The sequence below is a fragment of the Stylophora pistillata genome, chromosome 10, assembly GCF_964205215.1.
Source record: "Stylophora pistillata chromosome 10, jaStyPist1.2, whole genome shotgun sequence".
Taxonomy (NCBI): Eukaryota; Metazoa; Cnidaria; class Anthozoa; order Scleractinia; family Pocilloporidae; genus Stylophora; species Stylophora pistillata.
This window is the reverse complement of record NC_142528.1, coordinates 10718378-10743960: the sequence shown is the minus strand read 5'-3', so window position 1 is coordinate 10743960 and position 25583 is coordinate 10718378. Positions and strand designations below refer to the sequence as shown.

Genomic DNA, 25583 nt, shown 5'->3' with positions numbered 1-25583 from the left:
CATTTAAAAGATTTTTCTTTAGTCACTGACATGTAGCCGATGTATTACGCTTATCAAAAGATAGGGCTTGTCTTCCACATAAAATAAACCTTCTATTCTTCGCTTCCAAACAAACTTTTAATCGATTTTAAAATGTATAAAACATTGCTTTAAATCATCAAACGGACAAAGCAACGAAGTAGGGTGTATCACAACATCAGGCGTTCTCTTTCGACACTTCGCTGCATGCACTTTGTTTGTTTAGAGTTGGGCGAACAGTTTACACGAAAATAATGAAATTGAATGATAACTAGAGCTTTGAGGGGCTTTTCATTTTGAGATTATTTTTAATTACGGCCTATAGCAAAGCTTCCCATTACGTATTTCACTCCATCTGTTTACAGCATGCACTGCAGGGGTTTCAATTAAGAAAAGCATCGAAAAAAGGAAAAAAGGAGGCCTTGAAGTCTTAAGAAGTCTTAATCTTGAAAGATCTCTCAGTAGTGTGCCGAATTTATTGGGCAAAACCTTAAGAGTTCTTCATTGAAAATTAGCTATATCAGTCCCAGTTCATGGTAACAAGAAATCAAGAGAGGTTTAAGCGCGCGTGAAAAACGCAACACTAGTTAAAGCTAAGGGCTTGGTTAAAAAAAAAAAAAAAAGAGAAGAAGACGTAGGAATGCCAATTGATGAGTTTATGGATAATTGCACAGAAAATATTGGAAGTTTCGACAACCTAACATGGCTATGGAACTCATCCAGTTTCAATAGAAGCGCTTCTCTGACGAAAGAATCGAATGAAGATCTTGGTTCACTTCTCATCACAAAGTTACAAATAGGTTTTCAGTTGATCATTGCTTTACTGGGAACTTTCGGTAATGTAATGGTTTTCACCGTCATTCGAGAGATGAAAAGGAAAAAATCAACGACCGATATTTTTGTACAAAATCTTTCTGTTGCGGACCTAGGAATCTTCTTGCTTTCAGCCCCACTCGTGGCTATCAAAGAGAGAATGCCTTATGATTGGCCTTTTGGGAAGTTTGCTTGTCTCTACTTGTATCCGATTCCCGAAATGTTTCACGGGGCATCGGTTTGGTGCATAGCAGTTATTGCCTTCGACCGATATCGAAAGATAATAACACCGCGTAGACATAGTTGGAACAATTGCAGGGCCAAGTACGTTGTTGTCTCTGTGTGGGTTGTTTCTTTTCTAGCACTTTCTTTACCACTTTACTTTGTGGTAGAATATCAGAAAACATCCGGGAGATGGTGCGGTCCTAGATGGTCATCGCTGTTGCTAGCACAAGCGTGCATGATTTTGCTGACAGTTTTCTCATATTTGTTACCCCTAGCTGTGATCTCATGGACTTATCTGGCGATCTCGCGTACAATCCGTCGAAGTAACACATTGATCAAAAATATGACACGTGATAATGAAGCAGTGCAAGAAAAGGATTGTCGCTCTTCGACGAAAAATGCGCGCCTTCGTCAAAACAAGCGGGCAAAGAAAATTCTCACACCTATGGTTCTGGTGTTTGCGGTTACAATGCTTCCTCTGAACGTTCTCCGATTGATCATCGTGTTTTGGCCTGCAGTGGGGGCACAAGACTATTACCAAAATCTGTTGTACACAATCTCGGTTTTCGTCATGTTGAACTCTGCGGTCAATCCAGTTATCTATTCAGTTGCAAGTAGGGACTTTCGCAGGGGAATGAAAAATTTATTTCATAAAGAATCGTAAAAAAACGGTTGAACGTTGTAAAATTTTATTCAAAGCCGATTTTTATTTACTAGATAACGACGGGTGAAAAGCCTTTTCTTAAAAAAAATGCCCAAAAAAAAAAAAAAATAAAAAAAAAAATTACAACCTTCACATTCGTGGGAATCGCTACTTCTACATTTTTGCGCCTCGGCTGTGTATTGCTTGCCATCTTTCGAAAGTATCATGAAAAAAAATTTCTAACTTTTAAAAGGTTTTTCATTAATTTCAATGTTTAAAGCATTCTGTCTTTTAGCTTTGCATTATACATCTTTTTTAAATCCCAATTCTTATAAAAGCGCTCTAGGACATTCGAGAATCTGGTGAAAGCGCTTTATATTATAAATAATGCATTAATATTCAGAGAGCGAGGAGTGTAGACAAAATTTCTAAAAGACACATCGTAAGGTACAGATAACTTTCGGAATGTCAGTTTTATCTATGAAGAGAGCAATGTGTCTTTTGGATCAAACATTTTTCATTAGAAATAGCAAGAATAACAAAAGGATAATACAAAAAGGTGTCTAGATCACCTTGCATTTGGGGATAACAGGTGATAAAAACTCATATTGGCTTGAAATATTATTTCAACGCTTATCATGTTTATGTCGGTTGGCAGATTTGTATATTTTTTTTGCCAAAAACCTGAGTCCATTTAGAGCTGATAAATTTCGGTTCACTTATTTAAAAAAAGCAACCAACTTTTGGAAAGTTAAGATAGATAAAGGGGGAAATTAATGCTTGAAGAATTCTCTCGTTAATTCTATGGCAAATCTAATCAGAAAGCAGGGACTTTAAGCAGTCAGGACGGCAACGCCACGGAAGACGTCGATTAAAAATGAGTTTCTACTTTTAGTTAGAATTTCGAAAATGGCTGCATGTGTTTACCGTCTCATAGGTCGCCAGACTTCAAACTCAACTTAACGCATAAAAGTAGCGTTGAGTTCCAAATGTAAATTAAAATAATTTGCCGCCGCGGTTTCGGTTCGCAGACGACGCAAATTTGGGTGATTTCACGTTGTTGTTTTGCAAAGGACGGCTAAGAAATGTACAAAGTTTTAAAACGCACGTGTTGGGCTATTGTTCTGTCAATTAGATCTATTGTTTTTCCACGTTCTCATTGCCGTAGCCGTCATGGTTTGCTTAAAGTCCCTAATAACACAACTTGAACATGACGATAAATCATATGACCATTTTAGCTCACCTTAAGTTTCAGGTTACTTCCCACCTTCAGAAGCCGAAAAATTCGTTTTTTCTCTTATTGGACTAGATTGAAGTTAGACATTTTACCTTACGTTTACAAAAAGAAAAATTTAAAAATCTCAAAAAGCGTCCGACTTATTCAGGAAAACGTATTTTCAAATAAAAGTTAATAAATCAGATACAATGAAATATATGAAGTTCATATATTTTGAACTGCGGTATTAGATACGTATGATGCACGATCCTCGCAGTAGATAGTGCTATTTAAGCAATAGCAAAAATCAGACCTGAAAAAAATCAGGCCTGTACGGGATTCGAACCACTGACCTCTGCGATACTAGTGCAGCGCTCTACCAATTGAGCTAACAAGCCAACTGGGAGCAGGCCGTTAAGTTGATTCGTAATAAACCCGTGAAAGTGATAAATCAGATACAATGAAATATATGAAGTTCATATATTTTGAACTGCGGTATTAGATACGTATGATGCACGATCCTCGCAGTAGATAGCGCTATTTAAGCAATAGCGAAAAATCAGACCTGAAAAAAATCAGGCCTGTACGGGATTCGAACCACTGAGCTCTGCGATACAAGCAGTTCAAAATATATGAACTTCATATATTCATTGTATCTCATTTATCACTTTCACGGGTTTATTACGAATCAACTTAACGGCCTGCTCCCAGTTGGTTTGTTAGCTCAATTGGTAGAGCGCTGCACTAGTATCGCAGAGGTCAGTGGTTCGAATCCCGTACAGGCCTGATTTTTTCAGGTCTGATTTTCGCTATTGCATAAATAGCGCTATCTACTGCGAGGATCGTGCATTATACGTATCTAATACCGCAGTTCAAAATATATGATCTTCATATATTCATTGTATCTAAAGAAGTCGCCATCAAATCTATATTTGCCGTACATAAGGTTAAAAACGAAGTTTCCTTTCAATAAGCAAGTACAGTGTACCGGTCTTGCTACAGAATAGAGCCAATCGCCTCGAATCGTATGAATAAACAGAGGGAACTCGCGATAAGGTGTTACTTAAGCTGTCTGTCGACTAGCTGCTTTGCTTTTCAGCAGTTTCTCCAGCTTTACCTTTTTTGCCGCGGGTTTTTTCTTTGCCAATTTTGCCCATTACTCAACGTTCAACAGAGCGAGATAAAAAAACGTGACTGCTATGCGATACTCTTGCCGGGAAAATCTTGATGCATTTTCTTTGACCCCAGGAGGTCCCGTCTTTCCATTGGTTTGCAGTGTCAAGAGGAAAGATAATCTCTTGGTGTGGCGCTTGGAGTTTACAAACCTTTAAGAACTAAAATATCGCATTTGATTTTGAGAAGAATGCATCCACTCTGAGCGAATTTATAGGGTATATAGATTTGACCCATTTTCGTGAAATTTTCCCAAAACATTCCAGGGATAATGACGAGCGAAAGTGTGTGTCAGGAAATTTTGATATTTGAAATATTTTTCACTTGGTGTCCATTTACGCAACACGTCTCGCATTTTTTACGCTACTCTAACTTTGGATACGGATATCCAGACAACCAATCAGAATATCGGAAAAGCCTGACACACTTTTATTGATTGATGTCTTGTGAATAAGACTGTGCAGCCATTTTGCTCGTACAGCGAGATCCGATACCCGATAAGGACCCTTGGTCGTTTCACGCCTTACCGGTTCCTGATACTCCCTTAACCCCTCACACATGTGATAATCCTTTCGTGTTTTCCACATGAAGACGAGGCTAGTAAGTCAAAAACAATGATAATTCAAATTGAACGCCATATTTTGATTCGGTGAATTAAACTTTCTTTTGATGTATAGCTTGTTAGGGTTTTCTCCAAACTAGCGCGCGTACGAATTTTTTCCCGAAGGACACCCGCGAAGGCGGGAAGTAATCTTAAAAGGTAGCATTAGGTAACAACTTTGTCTTTCATTAATAAGAGCAAAGAGGTACTTAGCCTTTTAAAAGGTCTTAATTTTTTGTCAATGTTACTTGGTGTTTGTAAGGAAGGAAATCAATCAGTATAAAATGAGCTCAAAATCCTAACAGGAAAGTTTAAAATGATTTATGTAATTAAGAGCTTTAGATGATGGAAAACTAGCCATGATGGACGATGCAATATAGGTGATTTCCAAAAGCAAAAAAATCTGTTTTTGTCGGCTTGGGCACAACGACAAGTGAGTCAAGGACTCAAGATTCCATGCAGCTGGAATAACATGGGGGTTTTATTGCGTTCCAAACTAACTGCTGGATCGCACTGCAAGGTTTTTCCAGTTCGGCACTGATCTTGTGGAACTTGCAATTGAGAAGGGAGGCCGGCATTTAAACTCTTTTTGCTCGATTGATTTACTGCTAAGGTGAATAGCGCGCCTCATATTTTAATTAAGACCGTAGTTAATAGAGAAAAAAATTCCTTCACGTCTCAGACCCGCCTTTTCATGGGTCAGGTGTTCGGGCCAGCTCCACTTCTATTCCAGATGAAGAGAATTGACCAGTTTCTGATCGTGATCTTGCAATAGCTTTTGGTGAATGCGCGTGACTGACTTTTCCGTTTAACCAATATGTGACCAGTTTTCCTTTACCCTACAAGTAAGAAAACATGACTATGAAAAAGAAAAGAACGAAATTCGAGGAGGTATGAGATAGAAATATGAATGCATCTTTTGAAAGAGCAGCTTGCTCGCGTGAGTTTTGTTTAATTTCGGCGTACCAATAAAAAGCAGCTATAGTGCAAGGTTTCATTTACGGAAGAAAGTTAATCAGCTCGATGAAATTGATTTCGCTTTTCATAGATCATTTCAAAAGTCTGTCAGGATACCAAGCTCTATTGAAAGATGTGTCGTGAACGACATTACCCATGAGAAAAGTGTGGTGCCGTTAATGTTAAGCATTAGATCAAAGGGTTCTGGTGAGATGCTTACATGCGCATACCTACCTATACCTACCTACCTACGCTTATCATTGATACATGCGAGTATCCCAAAGCCGAAAAATGAAATAAAACGCCTTTGCCTTCGGGAGTAACGAATTTTACAGTTTGAACTTGTAAAAATGATAAATTTAGTCCACAAACCTTGACTACAATTGATCCTCGTTCGGTCATGTTATAATCTCCAAATGTCTCCAAAAACTCTTTGGTGGCTGCGCTGATGTGGATCTTTAAAGCTGATATGTTCACAAAGTTAAATGACTTAAGTTAACGTTTAAGTTAAACAAAAACTAGGAGGAACCTGTCTATGAATTGGAAAGTATTTCGCCCCTGAGTGTCTCGGAGCGATGTTCGATTGAGTGTAATTAAGTAAATAAATAATAAATAGTTTAGCAATGGACATTCTACTGGGTGGGTTTTCTTGTCCACTGCTTCCCGACAGCCAATCAGAGGAAAGGAAAATACCTTTTATGGGCCAATGAGAACTCAAAGTAAAACCAATCAGCCCAAAGCGCGGGAAAATGTGGGCGACCAAGTAGTGATTGGTTTTAGTTTTGGATCTGATTGGTTAAGAGAGTGGCGCGAGTTATTTGGACCAGTCACAGCGAAATAAAACAAAAACAAAGCGATCCCGGATTACTTTCGATCAGTCGATTGAAAATTGCTCTGACACTAAAACCAAAGTAATCATAAAAGCTAATCAGAACGAACCAATGCGCCACAGGAATAAAAAGAGGAAGAAACTAAAAATAAATGCATCGTGCAGCCGGTGTTAAGTGTGGGAAAGCGCGAGTCACTAATCAGTTGCGATCGACTAAATTGTGCATCTTATTGGTTGAGATTTTTTTTATGACCAATACATACATACATACATACACTTTATTGAGCATCCCTGAAAAGGGCTTTTCAGCATCAATATTAAAAATAGTAAAACTAAATAAATAACTTAATAACTATATACTTTCATATTACTTATATATTACTTAATTACTATATGCAAACAACAATTATCATCAAAGATCGTTCATGTTACAAATCAGTTCATTGATTAAACTTCTCTTAAAGACCTTAGTACTCGGAGAGAGAAGAATCGGAGAATCGGAGAGAGAAGTAAACAAAAGCCAGTGCAATCCGCGTAGCTTTCTTCATTTTTTCGGCACACGTGTAAAGAATATGACATTTTAATATCTACTCTGGAAAAGAAAATCACTTTTGCAGACCTCGCGAACGCTGAAAAGATTTTTATTTGCTAAAGAGATTTGGCTGAAAGCCATTATTGCGACGTAGAAAGGAACTTCATGCTATTTTCATGTATAAATTCATTAACAACCATTTCTGTCACTCTATCCCTGTCACATTCAATGGTGATTTTCATAGTTACACACAAGATCGAGAAATGACATTTGCAAATCCAGTGCCACAAGAAGATGGGGTCATTCATTGGTCGTCAGTGAATTTTAGCGCTGATATATGGAACGGGTTAGACACCTCATTAAGGAATGCAGAGTCACCGCCTACTTTTAAGCGTGGCCTGTCCAAAGTTATCTTTGATTCTTAACGACATTCTTTGCTTTTTATCCTTTGTATATTCCTTTATCTTTTACATTCTTGTATTTTTGACTAGTTATATTTGATGCTTGATGATTGTTTATACTTTTTTAATCTTTTAAATTTTTGTATGTTTGACTAGTTCTTAATCTAAACTTAGTATTCTTTTGAGGACCCTTCTGGAAACCACTTGGTGACGTTGGCATCCTCATTAAAGATTACTGCTCCCTCACTCAAGAGGACATTGCTCTTGGTGAAATGTTTGACACGTCCTCTTCACTCGTCCAATTGCAAACGTGTTGATATCGCGAGAGAAATCATACATTGATCACTCACCTTCTCCATTTGACTCCATTCTGGAGGCAGTGTTCACTGTATCGCCAAACAGACAATAACGAGGCATTTTCAAGCCAACAACGCCAGCGCAAACGGGACCTAAAATGAAAAATCAATAAAATTTGATGCCTCCTGTTTGCTTTTAACTAAACCAGGCTCATGGAGCAGGCTCGAATTTTTTGGATCATTGTCAGTATCCGAGCGACTGCACATGCCTACCCCTCCCCTGACCCAAGATACCTGTTCCCCCCTGAGGCTCTGACATGTTCTTATGATCATTAGCAGTAAACTGCCAGTCATTTTTCCATAGCCCCCCCCCTCCGTTGGCTACGACTGATATACATTCCGTGCTCCCTGAAAACAATGTGATCCCTCCCCAAATTCCTCAAGTGATAAAAAATGACTGGTTCCTTACCACTGTGGATGCCAATTCTGAGCTTGAGCTTCTCTTCCGGACGGTGCTTTATTTTAAATGTCTGCACAGATTGTAGTAGATGAAGTGCCATGTCAGCTATCTCTAGGGAGTGTTGATGGCCATTTCTGATTGGTAGACCAGAGACAACCATGTAAGCGTCACCAATAGTCTCCACCTTAAGAAGAGGCAATATAAATGGCGGGTTGAAACTTTGACCTGTATGTATGTACGTACGTATGTATGTATGTATGTTTGTATGTATGTATGTATGTATGTATGTATGTATATATTTATAACATAACCAAAGTGAAGTGTGCGCTCTGATTGGTCAGTTCATCGTCCACCATTTGCCCATGAGTGTATGGGCAAATGGTGGACTATCAGTCAAAGGACGATGCGGCCACCTAGCGGCATTTATCAGTCGAGGCAGAAAACGCGAACATTGGTCATAACTAAAAGTAAAGATGTGGAAAATAAACTTAAAAAAGAGAGAAGTTTCTCTGTAAAACACCCTCTGAGAGCCGACATGTTGTTCACTTTGGTTAAACTTTAGATAAACTTATGAATGTCTTAATTTATTTTGTACCTTATACACGTCATATCCATGGATTATTGCGTCAAATGTGGTATACAAGTCATTTAACAAGGTCACAATCTACTAGGAAAGAAACCGGAAAAAAATATGAGGGAAATCAGCTGACTGTTTATTGTTCGTCAAATATGCAGAATGTCTCGAGTAATTGTCAGTCACAAGTATGAATACCACGATGTGTAAGGGACCTGTTATTATTTATCACCAGGGTGGGGGGGAGGATTATCTCTAGTCCCCGTTCCCCCTTAAAAACCGTGTGATCCCCAAATCTTCTGAGCCCCCCTCCCCCCCGCGACAAATAATGTCTGTTCTCTGGAGACTGTAAATTCCAATTCGACCTGAAAAGCCACCTGATGGAGTGTCCACCGCTAAATTCCCATTTCCATTCAGTCCATTCTCAAGGACTCGGCGCTTAGGATAAAGTAATTTGGGTTAAAATGTTTGCGACGAAAGCTGGCTCATCTCTGTAAAATAAACCTAGAGCGTATGCTAGAATGTAGTGCGTACGAGATAGAAACCCTGGATCGATTATCTGCGCAACTGTGCACTTACCCCTCCCCTGACTTGACGACCGTCAACTGATAACAAGTTTGGGCTGATGTTGGGAGGGAGGGGAGGGGTGGGTGCGCAGTTTCTCAGATACTAAAATTGATTGGAAGCCCCTATAGGAAAATGCTCAGAGTGTGACGTTTATTTGATGGAAAGCAGAGTAGGGAATTTCGTCCTAAGTGATATGCGACAAAAAGTTTGTTTAGCATCGATGAGATTTCTCCGGTTAAAAAGTAAGGAGGATTTCCAAATATTAACAGGGTTGTAGTAGAGTTCACCTCTAAAGGGGTACTCTCTGAGGAAAGCGCAGTGAATCCCACGATGTCGCTAAAGAATAATGTTACTTCGTCAAAACTTTCAGCCTCTACCGGTCTTCCACTTTTTAACTGATCAGCGACACTCCTTTTGAGAAATTCAAATGAAAGCAACATCATTGAGTTTTAATGGTATCTATGATTTGAGGGGTGCATTGGAGCTTGTTGAGAAAGAACCAATCGAATTGTCGCAAATTCCTGGAAATGCTCAGTTAAATAGGGTTACTAAACTAAAACTTTCCCTAGAAGGACCCTTCCAGGTTGTTCTTACTGCTTCAGAATACATGGCCACAGTGGTGAGGGAGAGAGTCCATGGGGAGACTCACTGAGATTTCACTGAATCCTGTACCTTCTTCATTTTAGATATTTCGTCACCTTGATTTTGACGACGCAACATCGAAATACGAAGTCAATGTTTTGGTTCAGGCGCACATGGTTTTTCCTTAATACATGTCATTTGTAGCTACTTTCACGTTTATTCCCAAATGTTACCGAGCAAGAGGGACAAAGGGCAAATAAAACTGCCTTATATTGATATATTTACAAACTCCTTCATTTACTCCTAATTTCCTAATTGTTTTATTTTCAAAATTAACAACGCACTCTCTAGAAATTTTTAAGCCCAGCCAAATGAAAGAAGTGTTCAAAAATTTATGTAAATATAAATAGCAAAGATGATATTTACTTCGGAAGCATGTTGTGAAGCAGTTCATCTGTCCTCTTCTTTTCTTCAATCCACTGTTCAGTTCTTTTTTCAACGAGCTTTTCCAGGTTGAGTGAATGTTCTTCCAGCATGTAAATTATTTTATCTACAAGGTTGTTCCTAAACGAGAACGAAAGTAATGATCATCGAAATGGGTCTAAGCCTCTAAACGAAGAGGTAAGTGTGTCATTAGTAAATCAGACATGACACTGTAACATGTAAATAAAGAATAGATTCTCGCACGTAGATTGAAATTAAGCAACTGCAGAAAAGAAGCCGGAAAAAATTCGGGCTTCGATGTAATTCGAACCCAGGCCTCCCAGATAATAGTTGGGCGCTACCACCAACTGAGCGTCCAAGCCACACGTCGGAAGCAAGGCAAATTTTAGGGGGCTCATCTTTCCCGGAAAGAAGTCTAAGGAGTCTTATCCAAATTCTTTAATGATGCATAATATACTTTCCCATGTCACAAGTTATATCTGTTGTAAGCCATGAACAGTTGTTAAAAGAAGAAAAAAATTGACTCTCACCTTCTCCCGTGGATTTTCTTCAATAGCTTCCTTATCTCCCAAAATTCAGGCCTTTCCTCCGGATTCTCGTTCCAGCACATTTTCATCAAGAGGTGAAGATCTTCTTTAGCCACATTGGCCGTGAGTGGAGGGCGGAAAGGAGGATTGGTACTGGCCAAAACGCGACCAACAATTTCTGTAACGAACACGGTAGTGCATGCATTGTTTCAAAATTATTCCGTCCATTCTATTCTACTTAGACTAACAAAAGATAAATGACCCAGATTTGTTTGAGATTGACCGAGACTCAAGCCAGGAGCATAAGTACATCCACTGACTGACGGGTAGTGGTATCTCGTTACAAGAAATGGGTTTAGTCTAAAATAAGGCGTGGATATAACGGACTTTTGATCTAAGGAGAAAAATGATAAATAACTGAGAAGCCGCCGGACTAAGTTGATGGCATGGTGAAGAAACCTTATTGGGCCAAAATAAACTACGGCTTATGCTCAAAACACTAATTTTCAAAACGACCTTTCTTCGGGCATTTCCTAAGCTTAACATGTTAAAGTAAGATTGCAAAAGGAGTTTGTGTCGATAGGGAGGGGGTTTTGTTGTTAATATCATAGGTGACAAATTACTTCTTAATTTTGGCGCGAAATTTCAGCGTTAATTTTTAATTTCACATGTGAAATTACAAAATTGCCATGGTAACATCTCTTGTATCTCGATCAGAGCCAAGATGGCGTCGAGATTTAAGACGGTGACCCTTGAAGAAGTTACGAAATTAAAAGAAGCGGTCGAAAATTATTAACAGGCACGAAGAATTCAAAAGGTATTTTTTTTCTGAAGAAACTCAGAAAATTACGAACTTTAACAATAATGTATACTTTAAACGAAAACTATATATTCTTCTTCATGTTCTCGGTTTTCGATAGAATAAACCAGTAAAAACAATTACGGTTGCGAAAGTAATTTGTCACCCACGATATTAAAAGGTAATCAAATGGTTTTCTCGTGAAATTACGAAATAATTTCACTTGCGTTTTGTCAAAATTCTGATAATTTCCCGAGCCTTTAGGCTCGGGAAATTATAAGAATTTTGACAAAACGCGCGGACAAAACGCGCGCAAGTGAAATTATTTTCTATGTTCACTCGTCGCCATTTGATTACACATACATATTTTGTACAAAATGGTGGTATGAATAATCCTTACGTAGTCTAATGCGGGTTAACTGAGGTTTCAACAGCATCGGCCAATAACTCTACAGAGTGCATTCCCGAATAGAACCGAACCCCTATTTTCTGCACAAAAAAGAATTCTACGCATGTATTAGAGAGACCCATTCTTGCTGCATTCATACACAACTGAAATTTTTGTTATACATGCTTGTGTTACGTATGCTCATATGTGTCGTTTACCCTTGTGCTCTTTCAATTTGTAGCGTATATTTAATGTGCTCGGTAGGCCTTGATTTTTATGGTTAGACATGAAGCTCATTGCAATCTCTACTGGAAGCTTTTGGAAATCTACTTTGTGGCATCCCAGACGATTGTCTTTCCTTACCCTCTACCTCGAGGTGGCAGTCGTGAAATGGCAGGTGTCTGGTTTCCAGTTCATGTACTATGATTCCAAAGCTATAAACATCTCCTTGTGGAGTACCCCTGTACGGGCTATGTTTCTGGCGTAAAAGTTCAGGAGCAGTCCACAACAGCTCTATGAAATAATGAACCATTTTTTTTCTTCTTTGCTATAGGCAACCTACATACTCGATGAGTTCATTTCCGTAAAGGGCGAGAACAAAGAAGGAACGGGGGCATAAAATAGGTGGGCCACGCGATCATAGATTACATTTCACGGGTCTTACATTAGTCCAGTTTTAATATTATTGAGTAGGCATTAATCCTCGTGAAGTTTCACACCGACCGTTAAAATCATGTGAAAAAGAAAGAGTGATTCAAACTTATCAGTTTTATTCGTAGTGTCATATCATTATGGAGGAGTTTTCTCTTTTCTTCTCTTAACATTCTTGACAAAAGAAGAAAACTTAAAGATCTCAAAAAATGTCTCAGCGTAATCGCTGTATGTATGAAATACTTAAACACCACGGGTTCGGCCTTAATGTTTGACCCTGCTTTCTTTGAATTCTAATCTTTACGGTGATCGGCACACAAGAAATCAACGAAGTAAGGAGATCTGTTTTCAAACCGTACTAGAGTAGTCTTTCACATAACTGCAACTTCTCACGCTGAGACGTTCGTTGCGTGCTTTAAATTCCCTAAGCCCGTGGTCGGTGATCTTTAAAATCCAGCGGCTATCTACCACGCAGTTAGAGGACGTGAGATGTCCATGAAATTTGATATCAGCGCTGTGAAGATATTCCATCCCCTGGGTAACAGTAATAATTATAAGAGTAATGATAATGATTGTAATGATGATAATGGAAGTAAACATAATACAGTCAGCAACATGGAGGAACAATTAGTCAGTGATTGCACCGATACAAAAATAGACCAACGTATAAAAAAACAAGTACGATAGAGAAAAGATAGCTTTTGGTTAGAAATTGCTTTATCTTACCGTTGTAATTTCCAGGATAAAACTATGGATAAATATGCTGTCTAACTTTATTTCCTCGTTTAAATTGATCTCCTATGATAAAAGAGCAATGAGATATTTCAGTACAATTTTCACAGAGCAGATCCACGGCAAAATGGAAGCTATTTGTTTTATATGATAAAACAGCACAATTTTGTTGGTGCTGACGCCATCTATACGTTTGTCCTCCAACAGATCACGAGTAAAAACCAATAAAAATGCGTGAATAATTTAGCTTATCATATTGATATCCATTTGTCACATATCACCTGCAAAGTTCCTCTAGAGCAGTATTCTGTGAGAATGCAGATGTTGGGAGCGTCCACACAGGCGCCAAAAAACTTGGTCAAATTCGGGTGATGGACTTCACGAATCTGTTATGGGATTACGGCACATTATTGTTAACGATCTTCTGTGTTGTACTTTTTAAACCTATTTAACTATCAATTAAAGAGCTATTTTATGTGGGATCGATAAAATGAATCGGTGTGGTCGTAAAGACGCCGCGGAGGTGCCGCTGTTCCTACGTCCCACCCCGTTCGCGGCGTCGCTGCTTAAATCTCGCACAGCACAAAGTATTGTGAAGTAAATTAGAAGTCGTTATTTTGATGTTTTTTTCAGTTTAGCTTTGTTTTGTTGAGCCTTGCCTTTTGCGCCTACGTGTTGTTTTGGTAGATTTGTATTTTTTTGGCTCAGCTCGCGGATTTCCTTATTGCTGTGTTCGACATTTTAATCGCTTGTTATGGTTGAGAATAATTAGTTTCATAGTTGGTCGTGTTTGCGCTGGTAAAGCTGACCTTGAGTTCTACCCACACTGAAGTTCCTGTTTGAGTGCGCGATTCCTGTGCGCAGAAAGTGCTTCAGTGAGGGCCACCCAGTTTCCCCCTTTTTGCAAAATAGATGGATACACTGTGGAAACTCTCACGGTCAGCTAACCCAAACATGTCTACGGTTTTCCTACTTAAAGCGTTAGTACGTCTCGCTAGATCATTAGATGCATAGAGCATCAGATGCACAGAGCATTAGATGCATAGAGCGTCGCTGTAGTAGCTCTCGAGAAGAGAATAAAAGAAGAAGAGTACAGAGTCTTGGCACCTCTCGTTAATTCGGCCGAGCGAGCTGTAAAACCCTCAACAAAAGTAACTAGCTTCGCAGACTTCCGAAAGTCATCATGTGAGATTGTATCGATTAAGTGTACTGACCTGTTTTAGTTCAAGGAGCACAGTTCTTCTTAAGTCAATATGATTTTTCTCAATGCTTTTTATGACCACTGGATGTCCCTAGGAAGGAAGTGTCGAGACTGCCATTTTACTTTCAGATATAACATTTGCAGAAAGTAGACTGACTTCGTTGTTATCTTCCCCCGAAAAACATAGACAAAAGAAAACAATATGTTTCTTCCCAAATAAATGATTAACGGTTGCCTGACGAGAAACTTCTCTTGATGATTGCTTCTCCTCTTCAACTTTTGCCTGCTTCCGGACGTTCAGTTAAAAAAAACGATCGCAATAGAAAACGGCGCGCTGGAGCGAAAAAACGAGTGAGGCTCGGGCCGCGGGCTTTACTATTTTTACCGGTGAGCCCTCGACGATAAATACATCCAAATTCGATCTAAACCAATTCCCAAACAAAGATGGCAGAAATATAACTTCTTTAATTTCCTTAGCAGGAAACAGAAAGAACCGTAAAACTTTGTCCAGCGACGAGGGTGATGAACTGGTCTAATCGTAAGGAATCTAAAGAAAATGCTCCATTTCACTTCGAAACTAACAAGACAACTTGTACTACTTTTCCCCGCATAAGTGTTTTTGGAAATTCGCGCTAAGAAACTCGGGAAATTACCCAAGTGCCTCCTGTGGCTTAGCGTTACCTACAACTATTTCGCGAGGGTTTTGTACCGTTTTACTCGCTGAAAATCCGGAACAAGCCACCTCAATCAAATGAATGGGATAAAATAATATGAAAACAAATTAAAACACACAAAGTAAATTCTAGTAGGGTGGTCGGACGCGGACCTCTAAATTTTTTCTTTTATATACCTTATATGTTCCCAATGTCATACCGCACCGAGATCTGTTTGCCGTTGATATCTAAAAGAGAGTAGATGCAAGTGAGCAACATATACAGTTATGTTTCATAGTTAGTGATCGATAGATCCACGGTCACTTAAGTTGAGAGTGAGGATCGTTTTTGGGCTCAGTTCGGTGTCAAATATTTCAAAAGCTCACCGCAAACAGAGTTTGTGGTTAGTCAACTGTTTGTTTTCTTTTTCGGTTAAGTAGTTTACTTGACTTTATGAGGGACCAGTCATTATTTAGCGCCGGGGGGAGGGGGTGATGAAGGATTTTTGAGGGAGGGTACGAACGCATTTCAGGAGGGAGTGGAGAAGGATTTAGTCGTAGAAAATTGACTGCCAATTAACTGCCAACCAGGTTGGGGTTGGGGCTGTCATAAGAACATAACAGAGCCTTAGTTAGGGAATCAGGTAGCCTTTAGCGTGACCAAAATCCTCCAGAAGATTAACAGAAATGAAAAATAGGATGGACGACAATATGCGAAGCCTGAATTTTTAGTTGCTCATAACCTGAGCAAGAATTCACAACAACACTGTCACACCTCACTCATGTTTGATATTCTTGAAACACCAATACCCGTGGCAGGACAAATTACGATGTCTTCATATTTCACCCTCCATATTTGACTGGCCAGTTCTTTTTCAAAGGCGCGTTTCCTATTAGGATGAATTTAAAGAGCGAAAATGAACCATATTACTATCACAACTAGAGAGCAGAAGTGGAAGATGGTGTGAAAGTACAAGTGCATGAGAAAACTCCCAGAGGAAGGCTGCGATCAACGTTTAATTCTCTGTGACGTTATAAGAGAATGTCCTCATCCACTGCATATCGTTGAGATGGATGCCTGCCTAAGGAAGCTATTTAATGCGGCCCAAAACGTTAACCCTTGAACTCTAAAGATCTGATTATCAATTCTCCCCGGCCTCTAACTGCTACACATTTCCTTCTAAATTAATGGCAAGAATTTCATGTTAGATCTAGATAAAAATTTCTACCTGATAAGTTTAAGTATTCTCATTACCTGTTTGCTGAATAGCCAGCATGTTGACCACTTTCATAAATGGCTGCCAGATTAATATTCTTTTGTTTAAATTTAAATTAGCCCTTTTGGCCTCGCTTGAGATAATGTATTCTTTTGAATTTTTATACTGGAGAACGAGGCCAGAGGGGCTAATTTGAATTTAAACAAAAGAATATTAATCCGGCAGCCATTTATGAAAGCGGTCTATGGATTTTTTTGGGAGAAATTACATGTTAATAACTTCTGGGAATTAAAGGTTAACCGTGTTCTTGACTCCTAAAAATCTTGTCGGTTGAGATTTTTACCTGAAGTAGAAGAGCAGCAGCCCGGTGCCAGCTACAATGAGAGATGAAACTACAGCAGCAGCTATGGCACCTGCTTTAGAGATAATTGGCTTTGAAGGACCTTTCCGAAGACAAAAAAAGTGAAAGAAATGCGACGAAATACTGCTGGCACAATGCAGGCATAAATTACCGGGCTATGTAGATATACATGAGCAGCGAAAATACTCACGTGCACATGAACTAATCACAATCAATCAATCAATCAACTTATTAATCATCAGAGCAAGAGGCTCATGTATAAAACGTATGACAAAAAATACTAAGTTAAAAACGATACAATTAAGAAGTAAAATAAAATACAAGCACCTACATTAGGATAATTTAGAAAGCTGTACCCACCCGCGACCCAGTGAATTAATGAGAAAACTGGGAAACTCTAGTAAATCCTAAGATATACAATAATTAACAATTATTCCACGAGCGCGCGTTGGATATGAGGTGATAGATAGCCAACGAGGCGCGTAGCGCCGAGTTGGCTATAATCATCTCATATCCAACAAGCGCGAGTGGAATAATTGTTTTATTAAAAACGCCCCCAAGAAATTATTATTTTGTAAGAAGAAAATGGATTTTTTAGCTCCCTTTTGATTTTAAGCTCGCGCGTACGCTTACCATATTTGTAGATTATGGTATATTGGCTGATATACCATAATGGCTAAGCCAATAAAAAGTCTTGAATTGCATTATCCAATGATCCAGTTTTTAATAATTACTTTTACAACTGGCTCTTATGACTGGTAGATCAAAGGCTTTTAAAAGCTTGCGAAATTGACTCAAATCGGTTGATCCTTTAATATAAGAGGGAAACTGATTCCACGTATGCAAAGCCTTATATGTGAAGGAATTGTGATAATATCGATTATCGTAGGACGGTTGAGTGAGATTGTGATCGCTGTTCCTTAAATTGTAGCGCAATATACGAGGTTCGAATAAATCAGAAATATAGTCAGGCCCATTAACTTTTACACATTTAAAAAGGAGGACAGGAGATTGGTAATATCGTCTGTGTTCCAGTAATTGCACATTTAAAGCAGACAATATGGAGTCATAATCAAAGCTATTTCCAAGATTTAAAAGGACTTTTAGGGCATAAAAGTTTGCAGATTCAAGTTTCTTGTTCAAGGTTTTGTTAATTCCTAATAGTAATGGACTACAATATTCAAGGTGTGGAAGTATATAGGCCTTGTACAGCATTAATGAGATATCAGCTGGGACAAGCTTTTTAAGACGTCTTAGAGCTCCGATCTTGGCATAGACCTTCCTTAGAATAGTCCATAGGTGGTCTTTAAAAGAGATAGCTTATCATCCAAACGAACACCAAGGATATTCGGGAAGCCACCAATTTTGATGACGGTGTCGCCAATATAAAGAGCAGGTTCATGAGAGTGTTTACCCAGGGTCATAGCTTGGGTTTTCTTGCTGTTGACGAACAAGTAATTTGAAGGAAACCAGGATGAGAGGTTTTTAAGATCTTTGTTAAGAGACAGTTCCAATGCAGAAATGTCTGTGTTGGACACATAGGCTGTAGTATCATAGATAGAGCCTCAGAGAGGTTAGCTGAATAGAAAAATTTAGATCGTCGATAAACATGTTAAATAGGAGTGGCCCCAGAAGGCTAACTTGGGGAACGCCGCAATACACCGGTAACCAATCCGAGAAAACTCCGCCCCTTCACTCTTTGCTTGCGACCAGACAAGTAAGAATACAAGAAGCCAATTGCCTCCTCATCAACGCCATATGAGCGCAACCTCGTTCCCAGGGCTTTTCCCTTTTTGTCCGCCAAAATATTCAAAAAGGGAAAAGCCCTGGGAACGAGGTTGCATATGAGCGCACAACTAATGATCAAATAATGATATGCGCATTTGGGGTGTTAGTTATTCGCGGTTTTGAACTTGTAACTGCTATGTTGGAGTGTTAAATAAGTGTTTTTAACCTGATTTTCGTTATAACAAGTTTGACTGGTAAAATGATTGAAAAAAGCCAAAAAAATTACTGAACAAAACAGGAGAAACGATTCGAACAAGTCACACACGTCTATCATGAAAAACAAGTAAAATAGGTCAAACGAGTCAAACAAGTCAAACAAGCCACTTACTTGGTGAAGGTGTCGGACAGAGCTCACCAACAAATCCACATGGAGGTCTGTCTGCTGGAGGAGAAGTCCGCTGATCATACTCGCACCAGCTGATATTAATCCCGGAAAAAAGCTCAAGAAATTGATTTCCGCTCGTCTCGTTTAGCTTAAACTCGCCAACGGTCTTCATTTCTGCCGATAAAGCAAATAGAAACCAACAAATAGGGTTTTATTGCTGCAAACTTACAATTTTTGAATGAGGTTCTTTAAAATGTATTGGATCGTCAGCGTAGAAAGTTGTTTTATTGCACCTAAAGCTGACATTCTTGCTAAAATATAAACCTGCTAGGGAAAGATGAAACCACAATTGAAGCTTTAGTTATTTATCTGGCTGTTCCATGTTTAAAATCATTCAGTGAGCTAGTTTCATAATGGCAAAGAAGAGCTGCAAGGAATGTTCCTTTGGTTTTTGGCCAATCAGAGAGTCGAATTTCACAAAACAGACCAAACTGAAAGGGACCAATCAGTGCGTGACCACTCATGGTTATTCATAATGCGAGAAGAGAATGTGTTCTGTGATTGTTTCATTTTGGAAGCAATAGGTGTTAAAGAACGATTTGTTCTAATATCACTTGTTTCCTGCCCTTTTGTGGTTTTACCGCTGGGGACCGCGGGCTACGTACTCTTTTTTTTTCCTGTATTGGCCATCGTCGTTTTGTTATGTTTTGAGCTTTAAATAAACTATTTTATTTGATTACTTATTCCTGATTATTCAACTGTCTTTTATCGAGTACAATAGGCCGCAATCAATCACGAATCTGGTGTTTGGTAGAGAACTCTATTGGTTAGCAATTTACTTTTCTTACCATGCCCATCATTTGCATTTTTGAAAAATTCAAGAAGCGTCATGTTAAATTCAACGTCTCCATTTTCATCCATATGTAATTGAAATCCGGTGATACCTGGTTAAAGAACGAGGAGAAAATTTATTTTTTCTTTAAGTATAGAGGTCAATGGAAGTCCTGAAAAAGGCTGACGTCGATTACAGGGCCTTAGCCAGTCTATATTCGTGTTTAAAGGATCAAGCTTAATTAAGGCACGTGTAAAAAGATTAAGACACAAATAGCAAAATCTAACTTTCAAAATTTGTTCTTCTGATATTCTTAAACACGGCAACTCCATCTCTAGGGCTCTGTCCGTTGGAAATCGTCTTATTCAGCGCCAACGCGTACAAATACACGGCGTCATACAAATACGCCGCATAATGAACTACCTGTAATTAAAAAAAAAATAGTCAAAAGAGTAATTTACAATGACAGAAGGTTCTCTCGGTCACAATGAAGGAAAATAGATAGCTAGATAGATCAACTTTATTAAACATGCTAGCCTATCATCAACGTTATAGAAAGCTGGTTTTCAGTAGGGGTGTGAACTAAGTATAAAAGTTAAAAAACTACGTAAAATGTACGTAAGACATTAATTATTCAACTCAACTATGTAGTCAAATACCTACAATGCGTAGTAAAGGTCACAGCACGCTCAAGCCCTTTTTTGAAAAATTTTTTTTCCTTTAACTTTCATTTATCTCCCCCGCCGCTCTGCCCCATGCAATGTTACCCGGAGCTGGTGTTGGTGTTAAAAAATGGTAACCACCTGGTTACATTGTTTGGGGGGGAGAGGAGGAGGGTAGTATTTTAAGAAACTTGATAAAGGCCGGAATTAAAAGATTTCTGTTTATCATATTACCACTTACTAAGGGGAGGGGTGACATTTACTGTAGCACTGTGTCAATAATATGATTTTGCAATTGTAGTAAGGGCAATCCTTGTACATCTCAGAGGGCTTTTAAAATCCTTTTTTCTAGCGCTAAAGCCATACTATAAAATCAAAACTTGAAGCTCAGAGGTCTTCCTCTGAATTGATTTTTCTGAAGCACTGTTTACGATTCTGGATTATTTTAGATTCCCATACAATCGGAACTTTGACGTCCTTTCTCTGGCAAATCTCTTGATAACGTTTAGAGTTATTTACATAGTATCAAACAGTGGGATTCTTAAGGTTTTTCCTTCTTCTTCTTCTTTTTTTTTTTAAGCGTTTGAAAAGAAAACGCGAGTCGTGATGAGCTTTTATCTCTGAGGTAACTCTGTTATGAGAAATAACAGAATCTTGCAACGAGTAATGGATTTGTTTTGCGACACCTTCCCAAACTTACTTGGTCCTGGGTTGTGTCTTTCGTCTTTTCTAACACACGCTGCTGGAACTTTTTGTACTTAGTAACATTGAAAGGTCTGGGCACTAATGTAAGTACTGAATGCCAGGCCCTCTCGGCCTCGACCTTGTTGATCTTTCCACTGATTCCTGTCCACCAGTACTCTGTGTTCTGATGCTGTTGGCCAATCACAGAGTTAGCTGTGCTGATGATATACACGTAATCACCATTTGTCATCCCTTTTTTTTGAGCGCGGACCATGAATGGAGGTGCATATTCAGGATTTGCAGCGATTACTACAACTAGAAGAGATTTTAAGCCACAACATATTGAAATTAATGGCAAAAAAAATAAATTAAAAAAAAAGGTGAAATGCTGTTAAGCCCTTTTACCACAAGCCTCTATAGTTTTGCTTGAATGGAGTCTGTTTGCGAATTGAGTTTTGGTTTCCGCACGCAGTGGAATAACATTTTATAAATGAGTCAGTCCATTTTTCTCCCACGATCAGGACTGAGAAGCTTATCGAGATCAACGGTATCGACATGGTGTTTCGCTAAAGAATTTGTTGAAAAGTCACTGCAAGATCTCTCTCCCCTCTATTTACATCCTGACTGCATGGTGCAAGCTCGAGAAAAGAGCATTCATAAACCGCTTCTAACTGTGCTTGGGACCGAGGATTATTGAGTTGACTTCCATTCTCTAATCTTGAAATTCAACCCCAGTACTTATTGAACCTCATAGCTGTATTCATAATTTCGCTAACAACAGCAGCTATAATAACTTCCCCTCTCGACCCCTGCTTTCAATCCTAGTTCTAGTTATCATCTGATCTGCTTGCTGATAGGGGAACAGAGAAAGCATTGCGTGACCAGAGAAGGCAACTGCTGTGACGGAGATCAACATATCAGACGTTTTTAACTAAAATAAAAGTTGGAAGTGTGCTTACTGCGAGCCTTTACTTTGATTTCCTCCAAGACTTGGTCGAACCTCTCCTGCTGGTGTTCCTGTGGCATTTGAACCTCGTAAGTGACTTCAATGTCGTTTTCTTCAAAATATGTCTTCATGTCCTCTTTCGTCTTGTCCCATCGCTGCTGACTGAAGCAACTACCATCACAATATATGATGGCCACTCGTGCCCAGGAAAATTTCCTCAGCACAGCCAAAATACTTTTGCTTAGCTGCGAGTTGGGAGGCCTGGTGCGAGCGAAGGTTGGGTAAAGAGATTTATCGGAGACAACGTCTTCATTACAGAACTAAAATGGAAAGTCAGTCATAAGCAGTTAGCGGAAGAATTAAGCATTTATCTGTAACAGATCATTTTCGAAGAACGAGTGAAAATAACCTTGCCTTGAGGCGCTAAACATTTGACTTGTACTCAATCTATTAACATTACCGTATCAGTCACGTAACAAAGCACATCAGCGAGTTTCGATAATGCTTTTTTATTACATCTATTTTGAAATCACTGGTGGTCCCTGTAATCTGATTGGCTCTAATTGGTGCGATTTATTCACGAATCGCACCATTTTTTGCTCTAAATCGCATCATTTTACGCCTGACTGAGTTTTTGACATATGACGTCAAAGTCTTTCTGTTTTGCATACAAAATAAGATGTAAAAGCGTTTCCGGTTCTACTTTTTATTTAAAAAACCGGCTCAGTACTGGATCGGTAAAATATTTGAATTGACCAAGTCTGGTATTTGGGCGATTTCAAGACGCTCGAAATGTCAGCTTCATTATCAACTCAGCCTGGATCAAACCAAATTGTCTTGTCTTGTGATACCCCCCACCGACGCAGCACCACAGTTTCTTTAGAAAGTTACCTCTGTTATTTAAAGTCTTTATGCATCGGAGAAAATATTCAGATTACCCAGCCCGGTATTAAAAAAAATGATATAAATATTTCATCATTCATTAGGCAACCATAAAAAAAAAAACACGTCATAGAAATCACTATAGTACCGTTAAATAAACCTGAGGTTGTCTTAGTTCTTCCTGATAAACTAACGTTATTAGGTTCCATATACTTATCCCAACGTTTGTTTAAACTAACAACATGAAATTTTGTGCGATTACCTCGACCTGTTCATTCAATACGTTTAATTTGATGGAACATGAAATGACTATATTAAGACTTGAATGAATATCGTGAACGTAAGAGCTCGTGCAAAAAAAATGCCATTTTCTTTTAACAAAACATTTTTTGAAGGTTGTCAGCGCCGAGTAAACTTACTTATCAGCTGTGAGGAAATTAAGGTTGTGCGTTGTTTGGACAGCTTTACAGCGTAAATTGTGATAATTTTTCAGCTCAGTAAATAGTGAATTGATAGAAAGAGAGGCATTGCAGGTGGCATAATACACTGGCTCGCTGTGGCAGACAGAAAAATTAATCCCCTTTGAGTGACTTCTGGCATAACTCTAAGCGGTTCGGATCAGCTCACGAAAGCCAATTTAAATGCAGTGTTAAAGAGAATTTCTGAGAGCCGATTACATCATTGGTTATTGAGCAAGTCTTGTTGGATACACAACACATCCTTTCTGACAAAACTTAGCTTAGCGTCTTTCGTCTATTTAGTTTTTCGGCTAATTCCGGCAGAGAACTGACGGTGTGTTTTGAAGGTAAGTAATTGCCTATTTTCCCAAACCCCTAATTACTTATTTGAAGGGAAAAGTTATATGGGACAGTGGCAGTTTGTAGGAGATGCATTTGCGTAAAAAGAGACAATACATTATATGGTGACATTACTCCTGCGAAAGACTGATACAAAGAGGACGACAGGATTGAATTGCAGATATTGTTACACTGAAAGCAGAAAACCCGATCCCACAGTTGTGTTCTTTCCGCAATTGAAGAGAAGGTAGCTAAGAAAAAAATATCGTTACATAATTGAGGATCAAAGGAGATGCGGGGAAACTTTAGGGCTCATCGGTTAAAATTATTAACCCAAGGTTTAATGAAGATAGTCCCTGTTTGTACATCGCAAATAATTTCGTAATACGTATAATCTTTTTTTATTTATCGTGGTAATTTTCTGTGGATCATTATCTTTTTAGTATTTCTTTCCCAAGCCATCGGCTCATATCTCATGCATCTTCAATTCAGACAACAAATTTGTATGGCCTAAAAAACGCAGCGAAATTTCGCATGCATGTCAACTCCTTAGAGACTTGTAGATACCTCAATCTCCCCTCAGGAAAATCACCGCACCCTCACGGCCTTATATGGCTTAAAGTAGCAAAACTTACGTAAGAAATGATGGGAAGATTCCAGGCTGCAGCGACGCGGGCTGAAGTGGCACAGTAGGTCTCGTTTCCAGGCCCGATAAAAACTTGAACTCCGCGATTCTTGTGCTCGGTCATGGCCTCGATAGCAACCAGCTCACTGCATCGCGTATCGTTCAAACGATACGATAAAGTAAAGTTGAAGGTGCTGCTGTTGTTTATGGTCTCGATGGCCACAAGGAAAGCGGAAGCGAATGGGTTATCGGTGGTAATCAGCTGCTCACAGGACGAGTAAGGGTAAAGCAGCACAACTGTGACATTTTCCGTGTTGGATTGACTGTTCGATTGAATTGCTGCCATGTGCAGAAGAACCATGAGTATAACAATATTATTAAACTGCCAAGTTGCCATTGTAGTTAGCTCTGTTGTGATCACTTCTGCCTAGTATTTCACTTCTGAGCTCACTTGAGTTAATACTACTATAGGAAACTCCACCGCACTTCGACATTACTCTGACAAGTGATCCTTGTAATTTAAAGAAACTATTCAGTCATCAAGCGCAATGTTTACCAACGAAACGCGTTATTTCGACGTGCAGCTCCATTAGACATCCGAATTAAGGCTGATCCGTGAAGCATAAATTACACACAAGGGAACCGACAACTCTGTCAACCGTCGAAATTCATCCAAACGCCATTGGTCAAGAGATTCACTCTTGACATTTTCATTGAATGTTAATGCATGGTTGCTCTGAATACTCAGTTGTGTGTTTGGACTTCAAGAAATATTTACTTTTGTTTACTCTTTAATTCAGAAGTCAAAGTACCTCTTAACGAAACGAAGATCTCATACCAGATTAATCTCCAGGAATCATTTGGCACTCAATTTTAAATGACTTGTACGCGATCAACTTGAAACTTGAACATCCTAAGCCTATCAACTCAGTTCTTAACGGAAGTCGGGTGAATGCAAATTTCGATGAGTTTATTTAAGTGATAATCATTCCATAACTCTCAAACCTCGACTCAAAAAATTTTAATTTAGTTCCAAGATCTTTCAAAGTTATTAGCACCATAGCCCGCCTTCGGTCTCAAAATCTCTTAAAATTTCTTTTGCTATATACTTATTAGACTATGTGGAGCACTTCTTTTTTGCGTTTGAAATCATCATCATGCCAAATTCAATTGTCAAGCTGCC

At 38.9% G+C, this 25583-nt stretch overlaps 2 protein-coding genes across 2 annotated transcripts; one reads left to right on the top strand and one right to left on the bottom strand.

The window, feature by feature from the left end:
* The first annotated feature begins 174 nt into the window (after nt 1–174).
* Nucleotides 175–2487, top strand: LOC111321613 (galanin receptor type 1-like). The gene has a single exon (XM_022924554.2). It carries the CDS (start codon nt 659–661, stop codon nt 1718–1720), a length of 1062 nt encoding a protein of 353 aa, XP_022780289.1. The 5' UTR covers nt 175–658; the 3' UTR covers nt 1721–2487.
* LOC111321629 (atrial natriuretic peptide receptor 2) lies at nt 1729–25571 on the bottom strand. The gene is made up of 22 exons (XM_088736910.1): nt 24411–25571; nt 22110–22416; nt 21167–21465; nt 20092–20227; nt 19821–19916; nt 18976–19146; nt 16842–16941; nt 16057–16171; nt 15480–15530; nt 14643–14720; nt 13710–13814; nt 13423–13494; nt 13056–13230; nt 12409–12558; nt 10862–11036; nt 10314–10451; nt 9593–9716; nt 8760–8828; nt 8174–8348; nt 7759–7857; nt 6019–6110; nt 1729–5528 (listed from the first exon to the last, which is right to left on the bottom strand). The coding sequence occupies exons 1-22, from the start codon at nt 24795–24797 to the stop codon at nt 5382–5384; spliced, it is 3261 nt and encodes a 1086-aa protein (XP_088593036.1). The 5' UTR covers nt 24798–25571; the 3' UTR covers nt 1729–5381.
* Between the last annotated feature and the right edge of the window lie 12 nt (nt 25572–25583).